General features: G+C 40.0%; 1 protein-coding gene across 1 annotated transcript; it reads right to left on the reverse strand.

Moving 5' to 3' along the window:
* Positions 1-298: 298 nt before the first annotated feature.
* LOC109936916 (aurora kinase C-like) lies at positions 299-16,210 on the reverse strand. The gene is made up of 8 exons (XM_020535526.2): positions 15,953-16,210; positions 15,570-15,708; positions 8,106-8,163; positions 6,585-6,773; positions 5,795-5,933; positions 3,162-3,310; positions 1,455-1,629; positions 299-1,212 (listed from the first exon to the last, which is right to left on the reverse strand). Exons 1-8 carry the CDS (start codon positions 16,001-16,003, stop codon positions 1,024-1,026), a joined length of 1,089 nt encoding a protein of 362 aa, XP_020391115.1. The 5' UTR covers positions 16,004-16,210; the 3' UTR covers positions 299-1,023.
* Positions 16,211-16,423: the final 213 nt, after the last annotated feature.

Genomic DNA, 16,423 nt, shown 5'->3' on the forward strand with positions numbered 1-16,423 from the left:
GCAAGACTTGCTTGAATTCCTCCAGTTATTTGCTTCTATTTAAATCTTCATGAACTAGCAGGACAATCTATCCTTAAAGTTGAGTTGTTAACCTCCTAAGAGGTCTACTAGAAGACTGAGAAATGGAGTGCCGTTTATAGGGTTAGTTTGGAAACAGAATGCAAACATTAATTTTGAGCTTTTGTCATTCAGAACAGCTGATGTAACAGATGCATATTATCACCTACTCCATAAGTTCATTTTTTTGTAAACTGATCTACCACATTGACATGCACATATTTCCATTGACAAAGGGAAGTAATTTCAGGATACTTTTATTTGCAAGTAAACAGCAGGAAGTTCATGACTGTTAGAATATGGCATCTGTTTTCACAAGGAAGTGCCACAGACACTGTTGCCTAAAAAATATTATAATGCTTTCTGAATAACTTCAGAGGCAGTTTGCAAAGTTTATATAATGGCTGAATGCAGCAAAAAGAAACAACTCAAAGTAATTGAATCTGGCAGAGCTCAGTCAGCTCCCTTGAACCAACAAATACATGTTTCACATACATTAGAGTTGCTTCAGAACCAGTCACTGTCATTTACACTAAAGCAACACAAAACAGATTGAATACCAGTATGGAGAACATGATTTACAATAAAGAACTCAAGAAAAAATATTAAAACCTGAACTTGAAACAAGAACCAAATCATTTCTTGAAAGGGTGCTGACAAGAAACTGGTCAACAATTGACACTTTTTTCATGTAGTATAAATTGGAGATTGTTTAAAATTTGTCCTAATGAGTATAAGCTAAATCTTCAGCAATATTCAAGATCTGTGTATCAAGTGACTGAAGCTTTTCTATGAATATCGATATATCAATACTACATTCTAAGGTCAGCTCCAAGTTGAGAAGATAAACAGCTGAAACCACATCAAGGGAGGATTAAGGGTAGAGAAAAGACATGAAGTACAAAAATTAAGTATAAAAGGTTGTATATTTACACAAGATTGCTAATTACATGGCTTGTATACAAGTTAGTGAGATCCTCCATTCTCTCCGCTGGTTGTACATTCTGGTGGAAGGAGCCTCCGGGCATTGGCTTTCACCCATGGATGTTCCATCACTCCCTTAAGGGGAAGTCTTAGGACTGGATTATGTCGAAGCAACTGGCTGATCAGACTCTTGGCACCATCTGACATGCTGGATGGAAAATGGATTTCAACCTGAAAAAAAATTCATGTGTTGGTTATTGGATTCTGTTTGAGGACTAGTTGGAGATACATCAATACCAGACTTGTAAACAACACACCCAAAGAACACGTTCTTACTGGTGAATTAATAAGACAGTTACCATTACTATTTAGACCAGTAGTGTTCCAAATATGTCATTAGACATTTTGGCTGATGTACAGATCAGCCAAAATTATTAAAATCTTCAATCATAACTCAATTGACAGCTGATTACCTTACAGATTTTCCTGTAGGTCTCTTGGTGAGATGATGATTCAAATGGAGGGTGTCCTACCAGGAATTCGTAGCATAGAATGCCCAGGCACCATAAGTCTACTTTTTCATCATGCAACCGCCCTTCCACCATCTCTGGAGGCAGGTAATCCAAAGTGCCGCATAAAGTCTTTCTTCTGCAGGGATTTGATTTATTGATCAAATAAAAAAGGTCAGACAAAACCTAGGATCAGCTTATTAACCCTGACAATAGAGCAAGTAAAATCAAATGTCTGAATACTGCTATTTGTCAGTTTTCAATCATTGATAGGGGTTACTGGTAAAGATGGTTTTTCTCACATCTATCGCTCTTTTTAGATTAAACCACATGCTGGGCAACAAAAGCTTCAAATATGACCTTTAACAATGTATTTCATTAGATTTGATATTAAACTCCTATCCAGGATTACCATCACACTACAGGCACCAAGCAAGAGGGAAAGTGAAGTCACATAAAAAGCAGGGAAGGAGAATTATAAGACAGGGATTTTGAGGGAGTTCCTGGCAGTGAGCATGTAACTCCTCATCAAACTGCCAAACAATGGGGTAGAGAACAAGTAGGTCTGTGTATACTCAGAAGACATCGCAGTATGGCAGAAAAAAAAACCCTTAGAGAACTGAACAAGGATGCACATCTTTCAATCATTCATAGAGATATAGGAGCCTTGCGGAGCTTGACCAGCACAAAAAAATGGGAAAGAGAAAAACCACAGTTCCTGGGAATCACAACTAGAAAATGCTGCTGAAAATATTCAGCAGGTCGAGCAGCAACTGCAGAGAATAATGACGTTGAACTTTTGGATCTGTGGCCTTTGATCAAGATTCAAAACTTACAGGAATAATGGTCATGCAGGTTTGAGTATGAACAAACAGTTGTGATCTAAATAAGTCGAGACTGTAGGTAGTGATGGATGGTACAGTCGTACGGTGCGTGTAAGACAGAGATAGAGGTTGCTTTAGGTGACAAATTAGATTACAGATTAGAGGGAGCAGATTCAGGACTGAATTGAGAAGGAATTTCTTCACCCAGAGGGTTGTTAATCTATGGGATTCCTTGCCCAGTGAAGTAGTTGATGCTACTTCAGTAAACGTTTTTTAAAAAAAAGTAGATTTTTTTGAACAATAAAGGAATTAAGGGATACGGTGAGAACGCGGGCAAGTGGATCCGAGTCCATGAAAAGATCAGCCATGATCTTATTGAATGGCGGAGCAGGCTCAAAGGGCCAGACGGCCTACTCCTGCTCCTAGTTCTTATGTTCTTAAATCAGATGTAGGATAGGAACTCGGCTCAGTTTCAAATAGGGCAAGGACTTCCACCCTCATGGAGATGTTGCTATGAGCCAGACGAAGTGTTCTTGGTTTTACCAACATTAATCCACGAGTAAGTACAACATATTTATTCCCCTCTCTTGCAAGATATTTGAATCTCGTTCCCTAGCTAGTTATACTGTGCAGGTCCTTTAAGATACCTAAATATGTATACAACACAAAAGAAACATCGCATGCATACAAAATGCCTGCTCCCTATCTAGTACATTTCCAATCACTGCAAGGCTACACATTCATACAGCCTCAGGAGGAACACCAGTCTTGTCACTGGACATGAAAGTGACCAGAGATTTCTTGTACATTTGCAAAGCGGTAACGTAATAAATGACAATTCTCAAACCTGGATGAAGGAGCATGCACAGACCAGCCAAAGTCAGCTATTTTCAATTCCCCACGCAGACCAAGTAGTAGATTCTCCGGTTTGATGTCTCTATGAATCACCTTCTTTAAATGACAATAAAGTAATGCATCGGCCAGTTCCAACATGTACTGCAATATTCAAAGAAACAAAAACAGATTCAGTATCAATCCACTTTCTGTTCTTCCAAAGTGAAATAAACCCTTTATAAAATAGCCAGGTTATTGTCAGGAACAAGGCAGATCAACTGCACTAACATTAGTCATGATTAATTTAGCCACCATATGGAAATTAATTGACATGAGGGAGATGGTTCATAATCAGTGAATAAGTGAGTTAAAGCTCTGGCACAACAATAAAAAAATTAAAATGGGAAAAGTTACAAGCAGAAGCAGTGTGTAAAAAGCTAAGAAGGAAGGTTTGCATAATGAGGAAGGAGAGATCACCTCTAGAGTGAGGCACAGCCCGAGTGAGTGTATACTCAAGGGATTTTGGAGCAGCATGGGAATTTGGTACAGAGGGAAGAGATGATTTTCCTTTCTTGGGTCTCAGTTTGTAAGGTCTTTTAACAGGATAAATTGAAATCCAGATGCAGGGGCCCAGTACAAAGCTAAGAATGACATGGACGCAGGAAAACTTAAGGTTATTGGTTGGTAATAGCTACTAATTTGACCATTTTAGGTTACTTTCAGATGGAAGTTAAAATGGGAGAAATATTTGCAGATTAAAACCAAAAGACTAGTAAGAAATAAAAAAACAAGTTAAGAACTAAGTAAATAAAATAAAAATACAGGGCTAGGCAATGTGTTGCACCTGCATGATATGGAAGTAAATGCATGGCTCAGAGTGGTGTGGGAGAAGTGGGTTGAATTTATGGGACACTGACATCAGTACTGACTCCGTTTGAGAAGAGGTAAGAAATAGTCAGGAAAAGGCAACGTAGGACTGGTGTACAGACCCCCAAAACAGTAGCTGCTCTGTAGGAAAATATGTAAAAATATTGATAATAAGAGCATGTAAGAACAATAGAACAATTAGTGACTTTGATCTTCATACTGATCAAAAGTGGTAAGGATGGCTATAAATAAAGAATTCAGAGTATATTAAAGGTAGTTTCCTAGAACAATGGTCATGAAGCTAACCAGGGAGTAGGCTATCTTGGATCTGGTAATGAGGTAGGGTCAATAATGACCCCAAGTAAAGAAAGTAGCATAACATAATGAATATAGTATTCAGTTTGACAGTGAGAAATTTGGGCCAGAGACGAGTATGCTTAACTTAAATAGAGAGAATTACAATGAAATGAGATTACAGTTAGCTAAAGTGAACAGGGCAGATAAATTAGCAGCAATGACAGTAGTAGACATTTAAGGAGGTAATTCATGACTCTCATCCCAGTAAGGAGCAAAGATTCTGAGATAAATCAATTATGGCTAACCAAGAAAGGAGAGAGTTAAGAAGAAAGGAAATCAAAGTCAGTGATAGCCCTGAAGACTGGGATAAAATTGAGAATCCAGTAGAGGGCTACAAAGATAGACTAGACAGAAAAAAAACAAGACCAAACTAGAGAGGAATATTAAAACGGACACTAAAGAAGCTTCTTTAAATATGTAAAAGAAAGAAAGGGGTCAAAGTGAACAAAAGCCATTTAGAAAATGAATCTGTGGAGATGGTTTTGGGAAACAAGGAAATGGCAGAGGAGTTAAAACAGATAATTTTGCATCATTCATTATGGTGGAAGATACTTTGAACATTCAGAGTGGATAGAGGGGAAATCAGTAGATGTGTTGTATTTGAAGGCACTCAAAGTACCTCACACAAAGATTAAGTCATAAAAGTTAAGACCCATGGGTGTTGCTGGTAGTATATTGATACAGAATAGAGAATGGGCTAATTAGCTAATGGGCAGGAAACAGCAAGTATGGATAAGCAGTTCTTTTTCAGATTGGTGACTAGTGACCAGTGGGATTCCATAGGAATCAGATGCAGGGACCACAAATATTAATGACTTGAAAGAAGGAAGTGAATGTACTATAGCTAAATTTGCAGATGGCAAAAATAGGTTTAAAGGTAGGCTGTGAGAGGGATACAAACAGCTTTGAGAGAGACAACTAAGTTGATAAATGGAGCAAGAAGCTGGTAAAATGGAGTATGATGTAGGAAAATGTGAAGTTGTTCATTTCGGAAGGTAGAACAAAAGAACAGATCATTACTTAAGTGGAGAAAAGCTACAATTCAAAGAGGGACTTGGGGTTCTTTCACATGAAAGAAAGAAAGCTAGCACATAGTTGCAGCCATGATTACAATGAATGGCAGAGCAGGCTCAAGGGATCAAATGCCCTACTCATACTCCTTGTGTCTACATTTCTAAGTTTCACACCAAATTTAACATTAAAATCTGCTGTTGCAAGTTAGACACTTCAGGATGCAAAGACCTACTCCAGGTCTGTCCGTAAACACACAAAATATTCACTTCTGACCACTGACGCTCAACATCCCTGCAACTGAATAACTGGCACTACTGAGGGGCAAAACACAGGGAAACAACAGAAATACAAAATGCCAAAAACACAAACTTTACAGTTTGCAATGTATATTTATTCATGTTCACTCACAGTAGCACTCTGTTGTTCACTGAAGCAGCCTCGTTTCTGCAGCTCTTTGTACAACTCTCCACGAGGAGCAAATTCTAACATTAAGTAAATTCTTGTTCGATCAAAGAAATAGTTGTAAAGCCTCAAGATGTTCGGATGCCTGAAATTTAAAAGATGATGCACATAGGATGCTGTTAGCAATGAAATGACCAAATGCCACAGATCAGAAACCTTTTGTTCCCATACGGCTAATTGGAACAAAGTTTACTCAGGGCTTCATGTCTGGATTTGGGCAGAACCATTTTTTGGCTGACTTTAGCGTGGGGGGTGATTTATATATTCAGATGCAAACAAAATACTTAGCAATTTTATAGAAAAACCAAGTCACGATATCAGTAGTGTGATTTTGTTTTCTCACATAGCTGTGGCTGTGGAATGAGGGCATTGTCAGATAATTACACGGCCAGGAACAGAAAATAACATACACAGAGACAAAATTTTATGTCTGTTTGAAGTCTATAATAAAGACCCAAAGGGAATGGTCCAGAATTATTTGCTGTAATGGTGCCTGCCCTGGACCCTAATTCTCTTTCCCACTGCTGCAAAAAGTGTTGAGGCTGGTCAACTGAAAAGTAAATGGAGTTATGGTATAGATCAGCAATGGCAGAACAGGCTTAAGAGGCTGAATGGCATCCTCCTATGTGGAAAAAAGGATTTTATAAATTAAATACTGAACGTTATTTCTCTAGACAGGACAAAACATCTAGGCAACAAAAAGACGGGTAATTTATTTGAAAACAAACCAACTTACTTGAGATGGGACTGAATTTCAATTTCTCTTCGGAGCTGATGCTCAACATTTTCTTTCTCAAGGTGAGACTTGAAAAGCACTTTCAGTGCCAGGATAAACTTTGTTTCCCGTTCACGAGCCATGTACACATTTCCAAATTTGCCTTTTCCAAGAGGACGTCCAATGTCAAAATCATCGATGGACCAGTTTCTGATTTCAAAGACATTTATTTAATGTGGAACTCAGATTACTACTTAAAAGTAAAAATCAAAGACTCAGACCTGGGATAAAGCAAATTTAAAATACAATTCCTGCCTTTGAAGGATTTTAATCCCGGATTATTCAGAAGTAGATTTGTGGCATTTAAAATAGAGATTTCGATGGACCTCAGATGTTATATTACACAACATAATACATACGCACTGCCACAGCTAATCAGTTGCAGCTTCTTTTTCTGCAAAACCTGACCTACAAAGGTTGCCTGTATCTTTCAAATGTCATTATTTGTCTTCAATTGGAATGTAATGAGAATTCTCACCATCTGCATCATTTGTCACTTCAGACTGCTGGAAATGATCCAAGTAACTGACTTCAGTTACAACTTATCCCATCACATTTAGATTCATCTACTACACAATGCCTTATCTTAGGATGGTCTAGGCAAAGCCAACAGCTCCCTGTTGTTGAAAGTATTACATAGGTGAGTCAACGTGCAAAGACCATCTTCATCAAGCAGTGTCATTTAGTCTCTGCAGTTTTGACTTAAGGGCAGAAAAACTAGCCTGGGGTCCCACTACTGAATCGTTACTCAAAACACTGCCTGCTGGAAAAATAAACCACAACTACTGTGGTTTTGGTCTCTGTATTAAAGATTATATTGTACATGATCTCAAGTATGATGCATCACAGGAAACAGATGGGGAGGAAATAAAAACAGAAGTTGCTGGAAAAGCTCCAACAGGTCTGGCAACATCTGTTAAGAAAAAAAAAAAAAAATCAGTTAACATTTTGGGTCCGGTGACCCTTCCTCAGAACTTCCCTCCTCAGATGGGGAGGTGATGGCCTCGTTGTATTATCACTGGACTGTTAATTCAGAGACTCAGATAACGTTCTGGGGACCCAGGTTTAAATTCCACCACTGCAGATGGTGGAATTTGAATTCAATAAAATATCTGGAATTAAGAATCTAATGATGACCATGAATTCATTGCCGATTGTCAGAAAAACCCATTTGGTTCACTAATGTCTTTTGGGGAAGGATACTGCCATCCTTACCTGGTCTGGCCTACATGTGACACCAGTCGCACATACCGGGATGGACAATAAATGCTGCCTAGCCAGCGATGGTCTCATCCCGTTAATGAATAAAGAGAAAACAAAAACTTGTGAACATCCTGAAACAAGCAACAGCCAACTTATTTGCTTTTTGATGTACAGTAACCCTTGTTCAATAACTAAAGGTGAATACAGAATCAGATATTAATCACAGCTCTCTCAAAGAAACAGAATTCAGTGAACAAACAAAACAAAAAAGTTACTCACTTAACTAACTGCTGGTTTTCTGGTTCTGCCAGTACTCTTTGAACTCCAGATCCCAGTGCTACAGAAAAGATCAAAAACACAACTTGATTTTCCATGCAACATTTTATATATTTTTTTTTTTTTTTAAAGAGGAAAAAATTGCACTAGGTCATCCACCCATGGATTGTCACAAGTTTAATTTCAAAAATCTAACCTTCTTTAACTTAAGTGGAAGATGTTGCATTATAGGGATATCTTGGGCACTGGCATAGTATTGAGACAGCAAGGAACTGTACTATTAGGATGGACTCCACCTGAACCAGTCTAGGACCAGGATCCAAGTGAAAAGGCTAAATAGGACAGTCATGAGGACTTTGAAAACTAGTTTTTTTTGGGAGGGGTACACGGCCGTCAGGAGAGGTTAGTAAAGTTTCCACAACAAGTTACAGGACAGAATATGGAAAGGGTCAGGAATCTAACTTCAGGTACATCAGATGAGGGGACAACTTGTGTGTGTATGTGTGGAAGGGGGTGGAGTTTAGTGGGCTGAGGGTGCTGTACTTAAATGTGAACAGTATACAAAAAAAAAAAGAAGAGGTAACTCAGACTGAAATTGATAGGTATCACTGATGTGGCAAGGAGATCAGGTAAAAGAACTAGAAATATCCAAGTAAGGAAAGCAAATGCAATACTAGCATTCATTTCAAGAGGACTAGAATACAAGTGCAGTGACGTACTGCTGAGGATACAAGGCTCTGCTTAGACCACATTTGGAATACCGAGTGCAGTTTTGGGCCCCATATCTGATGAAGGATGTGCTGGCATTGAAGGGAATCCAGATGAATTCACAACAATCATCCCGGGAACGAAGGGCTTGTCACATGAGAAGCAGTTGTGGACTCTGGCTCTGTGCTCCGAGTCTACAAGGGTTGGGGGATCTCGTTGAAACTTAAAATACTGACTGGCCTAACAGACATGGAGAAGAGGTTTCTTCTAGTAGGAGAGACTAGAACCCGAGATCACAGCCTCAGACTGAAGTAACAATCCATTAACACTGAGACGAGGGTTATATTCTTCAGCCAGATGGTGCTGTCTGTGGAACTCCTTGTCACAGGAGGCTGTGGAGGCCAAATCATTGAGCATCTTTAAGACAGGGATTGATAGGTTCTTAATCAGTAAGGAGATCAAGAGTTACAGGGAGAAGGCAGGAGAATGGGGGTTGGGAAACAGATCAGCCATAAATCGAATGGGGGAAGCAATCTCGATGGGCCAGATGGCCTAATTCTGCTCGTATGTCTTATTGCCTTTGTTCCATGGAAGAGTGGACAGAGCCGGATTTGTAATCTGCTAAGAAGCTCAGAATCCACATCTCTGTAGTAAATTGGGGGTCTGATGTTATCAGAAGACTTGCCTTCAGATTGTAGGGTGACAATATCCAACACCCATGGTTCACAAAGCACCTCGCAGTAATCACCCATCAAAACCAGTCTTGATTTTGAACACATTTACCAATGCTTCCTGTGATCTTCCTATCTAAGGTGGGGTGCAATCCCAACCACTCCAGTCAGTCCACCAAACCAGAGTCCCTTGTGTGATCCATACCAAGGCTTCATGTGGTGACTGAAACTGCACAGCAAGCAACAAGCTCAAAGTTCTTGATCACCTTATAGCAATTGACAAACTCAAAAATGATGGCATCAGTTGGCGTCAAGATAGATTCAATTTCTGACTACATTTTTTGTACACAAGAAGGTTGTGGGTTGGTTGGCAGTGTTGTATTTCTTTTTAAAAGAGATGGGACAACACACATTTTACAGTGAAATTAGACTGTAAAAGGTTAAAGAAAAGAGCAGACTTCAGTTAATGAACTTTGTGCTTCAGAGGATAAAGTCTGCTAGAGTCTGTAAACAACAGTTATTGCTATCAAAACGTTCCAGAGGGGGACCGGAGCTAGAAGAGGTTCAGAGGCAGGGAGGTGAGAGACACTGAGAAGGGATATGCAAAACAATGCCAGGCTAAGTGATACTTGACAGAACGAAAGAGAAGACATTAAAACAATATTAGCCTATGACCTAGAATGGCCATGTTTCTTAATTTTTTTTAATGAATTTGAATTAGTAGATGCCCATATGGCAAAAATTTGTCTAAAGATACTGCCGTATCCAGTATTCTTTGGGGTTACTCAGGTTAGCCATTGAACAAACTCCCTTGAGTACACAAATAAATAATCAAAAAACCTGTATTCAAGACTCTCATGATAGATTATTAAAGTAACAACACTTGCATAAAAGACTGGGCTAATTGGTCTCATCGATCTCATTATTCTAAGGTGACTTGTCTTGCATATGTGGTAACGTACAGAACAGTTAAGCCCAACAGAAACAATATACAAAACCCAAGCAATCCATCCAACCCTCCTTCAAACACCACCTGCCCACCATGTGGCAGGGTGTTGATCCAGCTTGGGACTACTTAGTCACAGTGTCTACAGCTTCAAAATGGAAGAAAATCACTATCAAAAGACTGCTTAAGAAGAATATTTATCCTGCAGTCTCAGTTATGAGCCAAGAGACTTCAGCAAATGTGGCACTTTACTGCATTTTTTGGGAAGAATATAGCATTGATAGCAGAGGACTGGATAATTGCAAAATATCACAGGTCAGTTTAACCCCAGTGATAGGGAAGATTCTAACAGTTACAATTATGGCAAGCAGATTAGTCAACAAAAACTAGCACAGCTTTGTTAGTTATCGGCAAGCATTCCATCATTAACTTGGAGTCTTTTGATGAGGTAACAGAGGTGGAGGAGGGTAATGTGGTTGATATTGTGTGGATGGATTTCCAAAGAGCATTTACTGAAGTGCCATGTAACACTTGGGAGCAAAGTTGGGACAGTAGCAACACAAAATTGGCCGAGGACAGCAAATGCACCAGAACCGAAGAAAGCTAATAAACAATTTGTTTCCCTGGCAACAATATCAGGACCCTTACTTTCTGATTTAAAATTAGCAACCTAGCCTTGTGCATATGGGCACAATTTCAGAATTTGAGCATGACAAATCAGAGTACAGAGGCCCTTTGGCCCATCGAGTCTGTACTGACCAAAATTACTAAATCCACAGTAGCCCTACTTTCCAGTACTCGGATATGCCCTTAATGTCTATGGGCCAAGTACTTTTTATTAAAAAGGCTGTGATGCTTCCTGCCTCAATTACCCTCCCAGACAATGCATTTTAAATTACTACCATCCTTTGTGTGGAAAAATCTTTCCTCAAATCACCTCTAAGTGTCCTGTCTTTCACCTTAGCGTTTGGTCCCCTTGTTATTGACCTTTCAACTAACTAGAATAGTTGCTTTCCATCGATGTGCCTCATTATTTTATATACCTCAAAAATCAGGCCCCCTCTCAACCTTCTCTATTCTGAAGACAACTTGAGCTTACCCAGCTTCTCTTCGTATCTAAATTGCTCCATTCAGCAAATATCCTGGTGAATCTCCTCTGTACCAAATCCAGTGCAATCGCGTCTTTCCTATAGTATGGTGACCAGAGTTGCACACAGCATTCCAGTTGTGACCTAAGCAACTTTACAGCTCCAAGATAACTCCCTGCTCTTATAACCTATGCCACAACTGATAAAGGCAAATGTCCATATGCCTTCTTAACAACCCTATTAACTGTTCTGCCACCTTCAGGGATCTGTGGGCAATCATCCCAAAATCTGATTTTCTAGTGTCATGCCATTCATGAAGTACTCCCTTACCTTGTTAATTCTTCCAAAGTGCATCACTTCACATTTGTCAGGGTTAAATTCCACCTGCCACTGATCAACCCATCTGACCAATCCATCTAAAGGCTCCGGTAACTGAAGACCTCCTTGCTCACTCACTCAACCAACCTTTTATTGTTTTGTGTATTGTGAATGATACGGGACACAGCATTGATTGTTGTAGCAGGCCAATGGACACAGGTTTCCAGTCAAACAAACAACCTATCACTCCTTTGTCTCCTACCAATAAGCCAATTTTGGACTCAAATTGCCAACTTTGGAAGTACTATAATTGTGAGGATAATGTACAGAATTGCACAATTGTTACAGTTCATAAGATGGCTATCCAGTCCTTCTTATTTGTACCAACTCTCAATGAGCGTAATTTGCTGAGTTCCAAACAAGACATATTGGACTTGAAATGTCAACTGTCTGTCCCTCTCTCTCTCTCTCCCCACCCCCAAGATGCTGCCAGACTCAGATTCTCCAGCGCTTTGATTTTATAGCAGATCTCGCAACACTTTGCTTTCATATTTAACAAAAAAAAACTTAGTACCATTCACCAACTCTTTCCCATAATCATGCATATTATTCAAAAGTGAATTAAATCACAGAAATATATACATACAAACATGGAGTAGCAGTATGCCGTCCAGCATCTCAAGCCTGCTGCACCATTTAGTAATACCTGGCTGACCTGATTGCAGCCTCAAATTTACATTCCTATTTACTGCTGATATCCAGCAAGGGGTGAAAGGTTAAGAATTTATTTCTGCCCACAAAACACTCAAGATTTTGCTTTCAACAACTTCAAGACTGAGGAAAAAAGTTACATTTGCCCTAATTGGCAACATTTTTTTTTTAAAAAAAAAATAAGCTTACCTTGTAGCTCTTGATTCTCCCATAAGAGGGAACCTCCTTCCCATCTCAACACCCTTTAGATCTTGTGTTTCAATTAAGTCACCTCCTAGTCTGAACTTCAGGAGATACAAAGTTTGCTTGTCCAACTTTTCCCACACAAGACAACTCACCTGTATCAAGTATTAGCCTAGTAAACCTTCTCTGAACTGCCAACATGTTTACATCCTTCTTTAAATAAAAGGAAAGACAGCTTGACCGAATGGGCAGTCAAGTGGCAGATGAAACTTAACTTTGAAATAAACACTGCATTTCTCTATCGGAAGAATGAGGCGATGCAGTTCAATATAGTTATAGAATTCTAAAGAGGGTGCAGGAACACAGCACAAATCATTGAAAGTGGCAATGCAGGTTGAGCGCAGTTAAAAAAGCCATATGGAATTGTGACACTTCTAAAACAGGGACATAGAGTACAAAAAGGTAGTTATAATAAACTTATATAAATCACTGGCTTAGCCTCCAATGGTCTATCACTCCTTGTACTGGGCACCACCCATTAGAAGCATATGAAGGAATTAGAGAGAGTTCCCAAGATGAGGAACTTCAGCTGCATGAATTAATTGGAGAAGCTGTGGCTTTTATCCTTGGTGAAGGAAAAAAAGCTGCAGAGAGCCTTGATAGAGACGCTCAAATTTCATGCGGCCTGGACAGAATAGAAAGGGAGCAGCTGGTCCCATCAGTGGATATATTGAGAATTAGAGGACATTATTTATGCGGATTTGAAAAAGACAATTGAGACAGGAGAAAAGAACAACTTTTCACACAGTAAGTAGTTAGGATCTGGAAGGCACTACCTGCCTCCACAACACACTCAGGTTCAACTGCAAAACAGAAGAGAAAAGAAAATTGCAGGGCTGTACAGAACGGCACCAGATGAATCGCTCCTTCACAAGGCCAGCCCAAGCCAAATGGCCTCCTTCTGTGCTGTAACGATTGTATGCTTCTACAATTTTTCAGATTAGAGGTTAAACAGACCAACATGTATTTAAATTAAGTTTTACTATAACTTTGGCACTCTTCTTTGGCAAACATACGCAAGATAATCAGATAGTACTTCAGCCATGCTGTTTGCCCCAAGTAGAGATATCCATTTTGGTATCTAAATCAGACCCAACCATGCTCTTAATAGTCTTTTACTATATGTATGATTGCAAGAGACATTTAAATTCTGATTAGTTAGTTGGTAGCATCTTATACTCTCACTTTCATCTTATTTCAAAGATCCAGTGAAAAAGTTCAGCTTGGGATTCAGCTGCATTGTCACAATGTTCTACTTTGTCTTCAGTCAACATCAATGGAGTTCCAGCCTTATGCGAAAGTATCTATTAATGTCCTTTTGCAACTCTTTTCTCTTATCTGCATCACTTACCGTGCCACCTAACTTACAAACCTCAATGTACAGCTCTCACTTCCAAGTAATTTTAAATATGAGATCCTACCATAGGATTCAGGGATATAGCATACATCATATCCTGCTAAATTGAGTACATACCTACTCTGTCAATACTTCCTAACCAAGACAATAGGGCAGTTATTTCCATATCTGCATCTGTATTAACAGCCTTTCTGAAAGTCCATATATACATCATCCATAGGCACAGTGTACTACATCTGATATCATCTCAGAAATTAGAATTAGGTTCCAAAAGGATCATTTGCCTATTGCAAACTGGAAAACAATACTCTGCATTTCCAAACGCCATTGAAGTGCCAACATTTCCCAACAAGCATGACTGAATTTTGGTCATTCATTTTGCAAGAATGAAATTAGACTGTTTGATCTATTCAAAGCAGGATCAAGTCAAAAATGCTAAAAGAGATTAAAGGAAGCAGAGTTCATGAAAGGAGATGGCACATGGAATATCTTCTGTGTGTAGAACAGCTTCCTAACATCTCTCCTAAACAGTCTGGCCCTAGTTCTCAGACTATGCTCCCTCATTCTAGAATCTCAAAATCACAGGAAATAGTTTCTTTGTCTACCATCTTTTCTTATTAAGATCTTGAAGACTTTGATCAGATCACCTCTTAAACTTCTGAATTCTAGAGAAAACAGACCTAATTTGTATAATTTAAAAAGATTAAGGGGGTGATCTGATCTAGAACATTGAGGTAACAGGATGATCCGATGTAGAATTTAAAAGGTTAATGGTGATCTGAGCAAAGTTTTCAAGTTATTAACAGACACAGACAGAAGATAAACTACTTCCACTGATTAAGGATTTTAGAATAAGGGGCATAGTCTGAGAAATAAGGCTAGATCATTCAGAAGTGATGCTAGGAAGCATTTCTATACACAAATGGTGGTAGATGTTTGGAACTCTTTTCTCCACAAAGGGCACTAGATACAATCAGTTGTAAGTTTTAAATCTGAGATAGATAGTACCTTTTGCCAGATATCATTCTTGCAAACGTACATTGTACTCCCTCCAAGGCAATGCTCATGTTACAAGAATCTTCCTGACAAAGATAGCACTCTGGGGAAACAATTTGTTGGGCAGTGGGTGACATTCCAATCTCTGAGCTTGAAGCTGCAAGTTCAAGTTTTACTCCAGGCCTTAATGTCCAATAAGGATGCATCCATAAGCTACACAAACAGTTTGAATATCAATTTGTAAATCATTCCAATACTGGCAAATGGCACATAGTAGGAGTAGGAGAGAACTGTGCAATGGAAAGAAAATTGAGGTCTTATGTGAAAATACCCAGTATCACTAAATCCTATGTGAATTTACTCAGGTTCGAGTAGCTTATAGAGTCGGTGAATATTTGGGTGATGATGCAGATAAATATACTACTGTACCTGTTGCTTGTGGTACCACAGTAGCAACTTTGGACATGTTTTTTGAGAAGATGGTGGTCGGTGATACAGGAATGGAGGATCCACTCAGCTGCTTTTTCAGACAAGGCTTTGGACTACACAACCTATTCGGAGTAAATGGCTGTGGGAGGAGGAAAAGAGTCATAAAAAAAAGTATCCGCACTTATGATAGACTCATTTGGTAGCTCGGATCCTCTCCCGCTCACCGACAAATCCCACTCAACACTCCTCTCCAACCCCATCCCCTCCCTTACTCCACTGCGTTCTAGCTACACCCCACCTCCCCAAACTTCCCAGCCCTCCCCTCATTTCTCCCACCGCTCCCTCAATTCCCCTTTGCACCCATCGTCCCCTTCCTTCCTCACCCTCTTACTGCTCCCGAGCCGCTGTGGGTCCCAATTCTCCTTGGTAGTCATTCCGGGCGAGTGGCCTGGTCCTGCCGCTTCTGGGCGGGACTCGGAGGAGGGTGCGGGTTGGGCTAGTGCCGGAGTCAGTGTAAACCTCTCAGCGTGTGGAAGTCCGTCTCGGCGTATCTCCCTACAGCTATCCCTTTCGATGTCTGGAATTGAGTCTCTAGGTCGCGCACCACTAACGGTTCCCGCTCGGCCTCTCAGTTCAAACCGCTGGGACTGACAGCTGATTGGCTCGTGGAGTAGACAGCCTCGGTCCGGATTGGATAGTCCTGACAAAGGTTCCTATTGGTGGATTGGGCCTTGCGGGCGAAGTGGAAGGACGGGGGCTGTGAGCCTGCTGCGGCGACGACCAGGGAGACGTCGAGGTACACACAACGCCCACCCCCACCGGTACACACACACACACACACACACACACACACC

The sequence above is a fragment of the Rhincodon typus genome, chromosome 26, assembly GCF_021869965.1.
Source record: "Rhincodon typus isolate 14 chromosome 26, sRhiTyp1.1, whole genome shotgun sequence".
NCBI lineage: Eukaryota > Metazoa > Chordata > Chondrichthyes > Orectolobiformes > Rhincodontidae > Rhincodon > Rhincodon typus.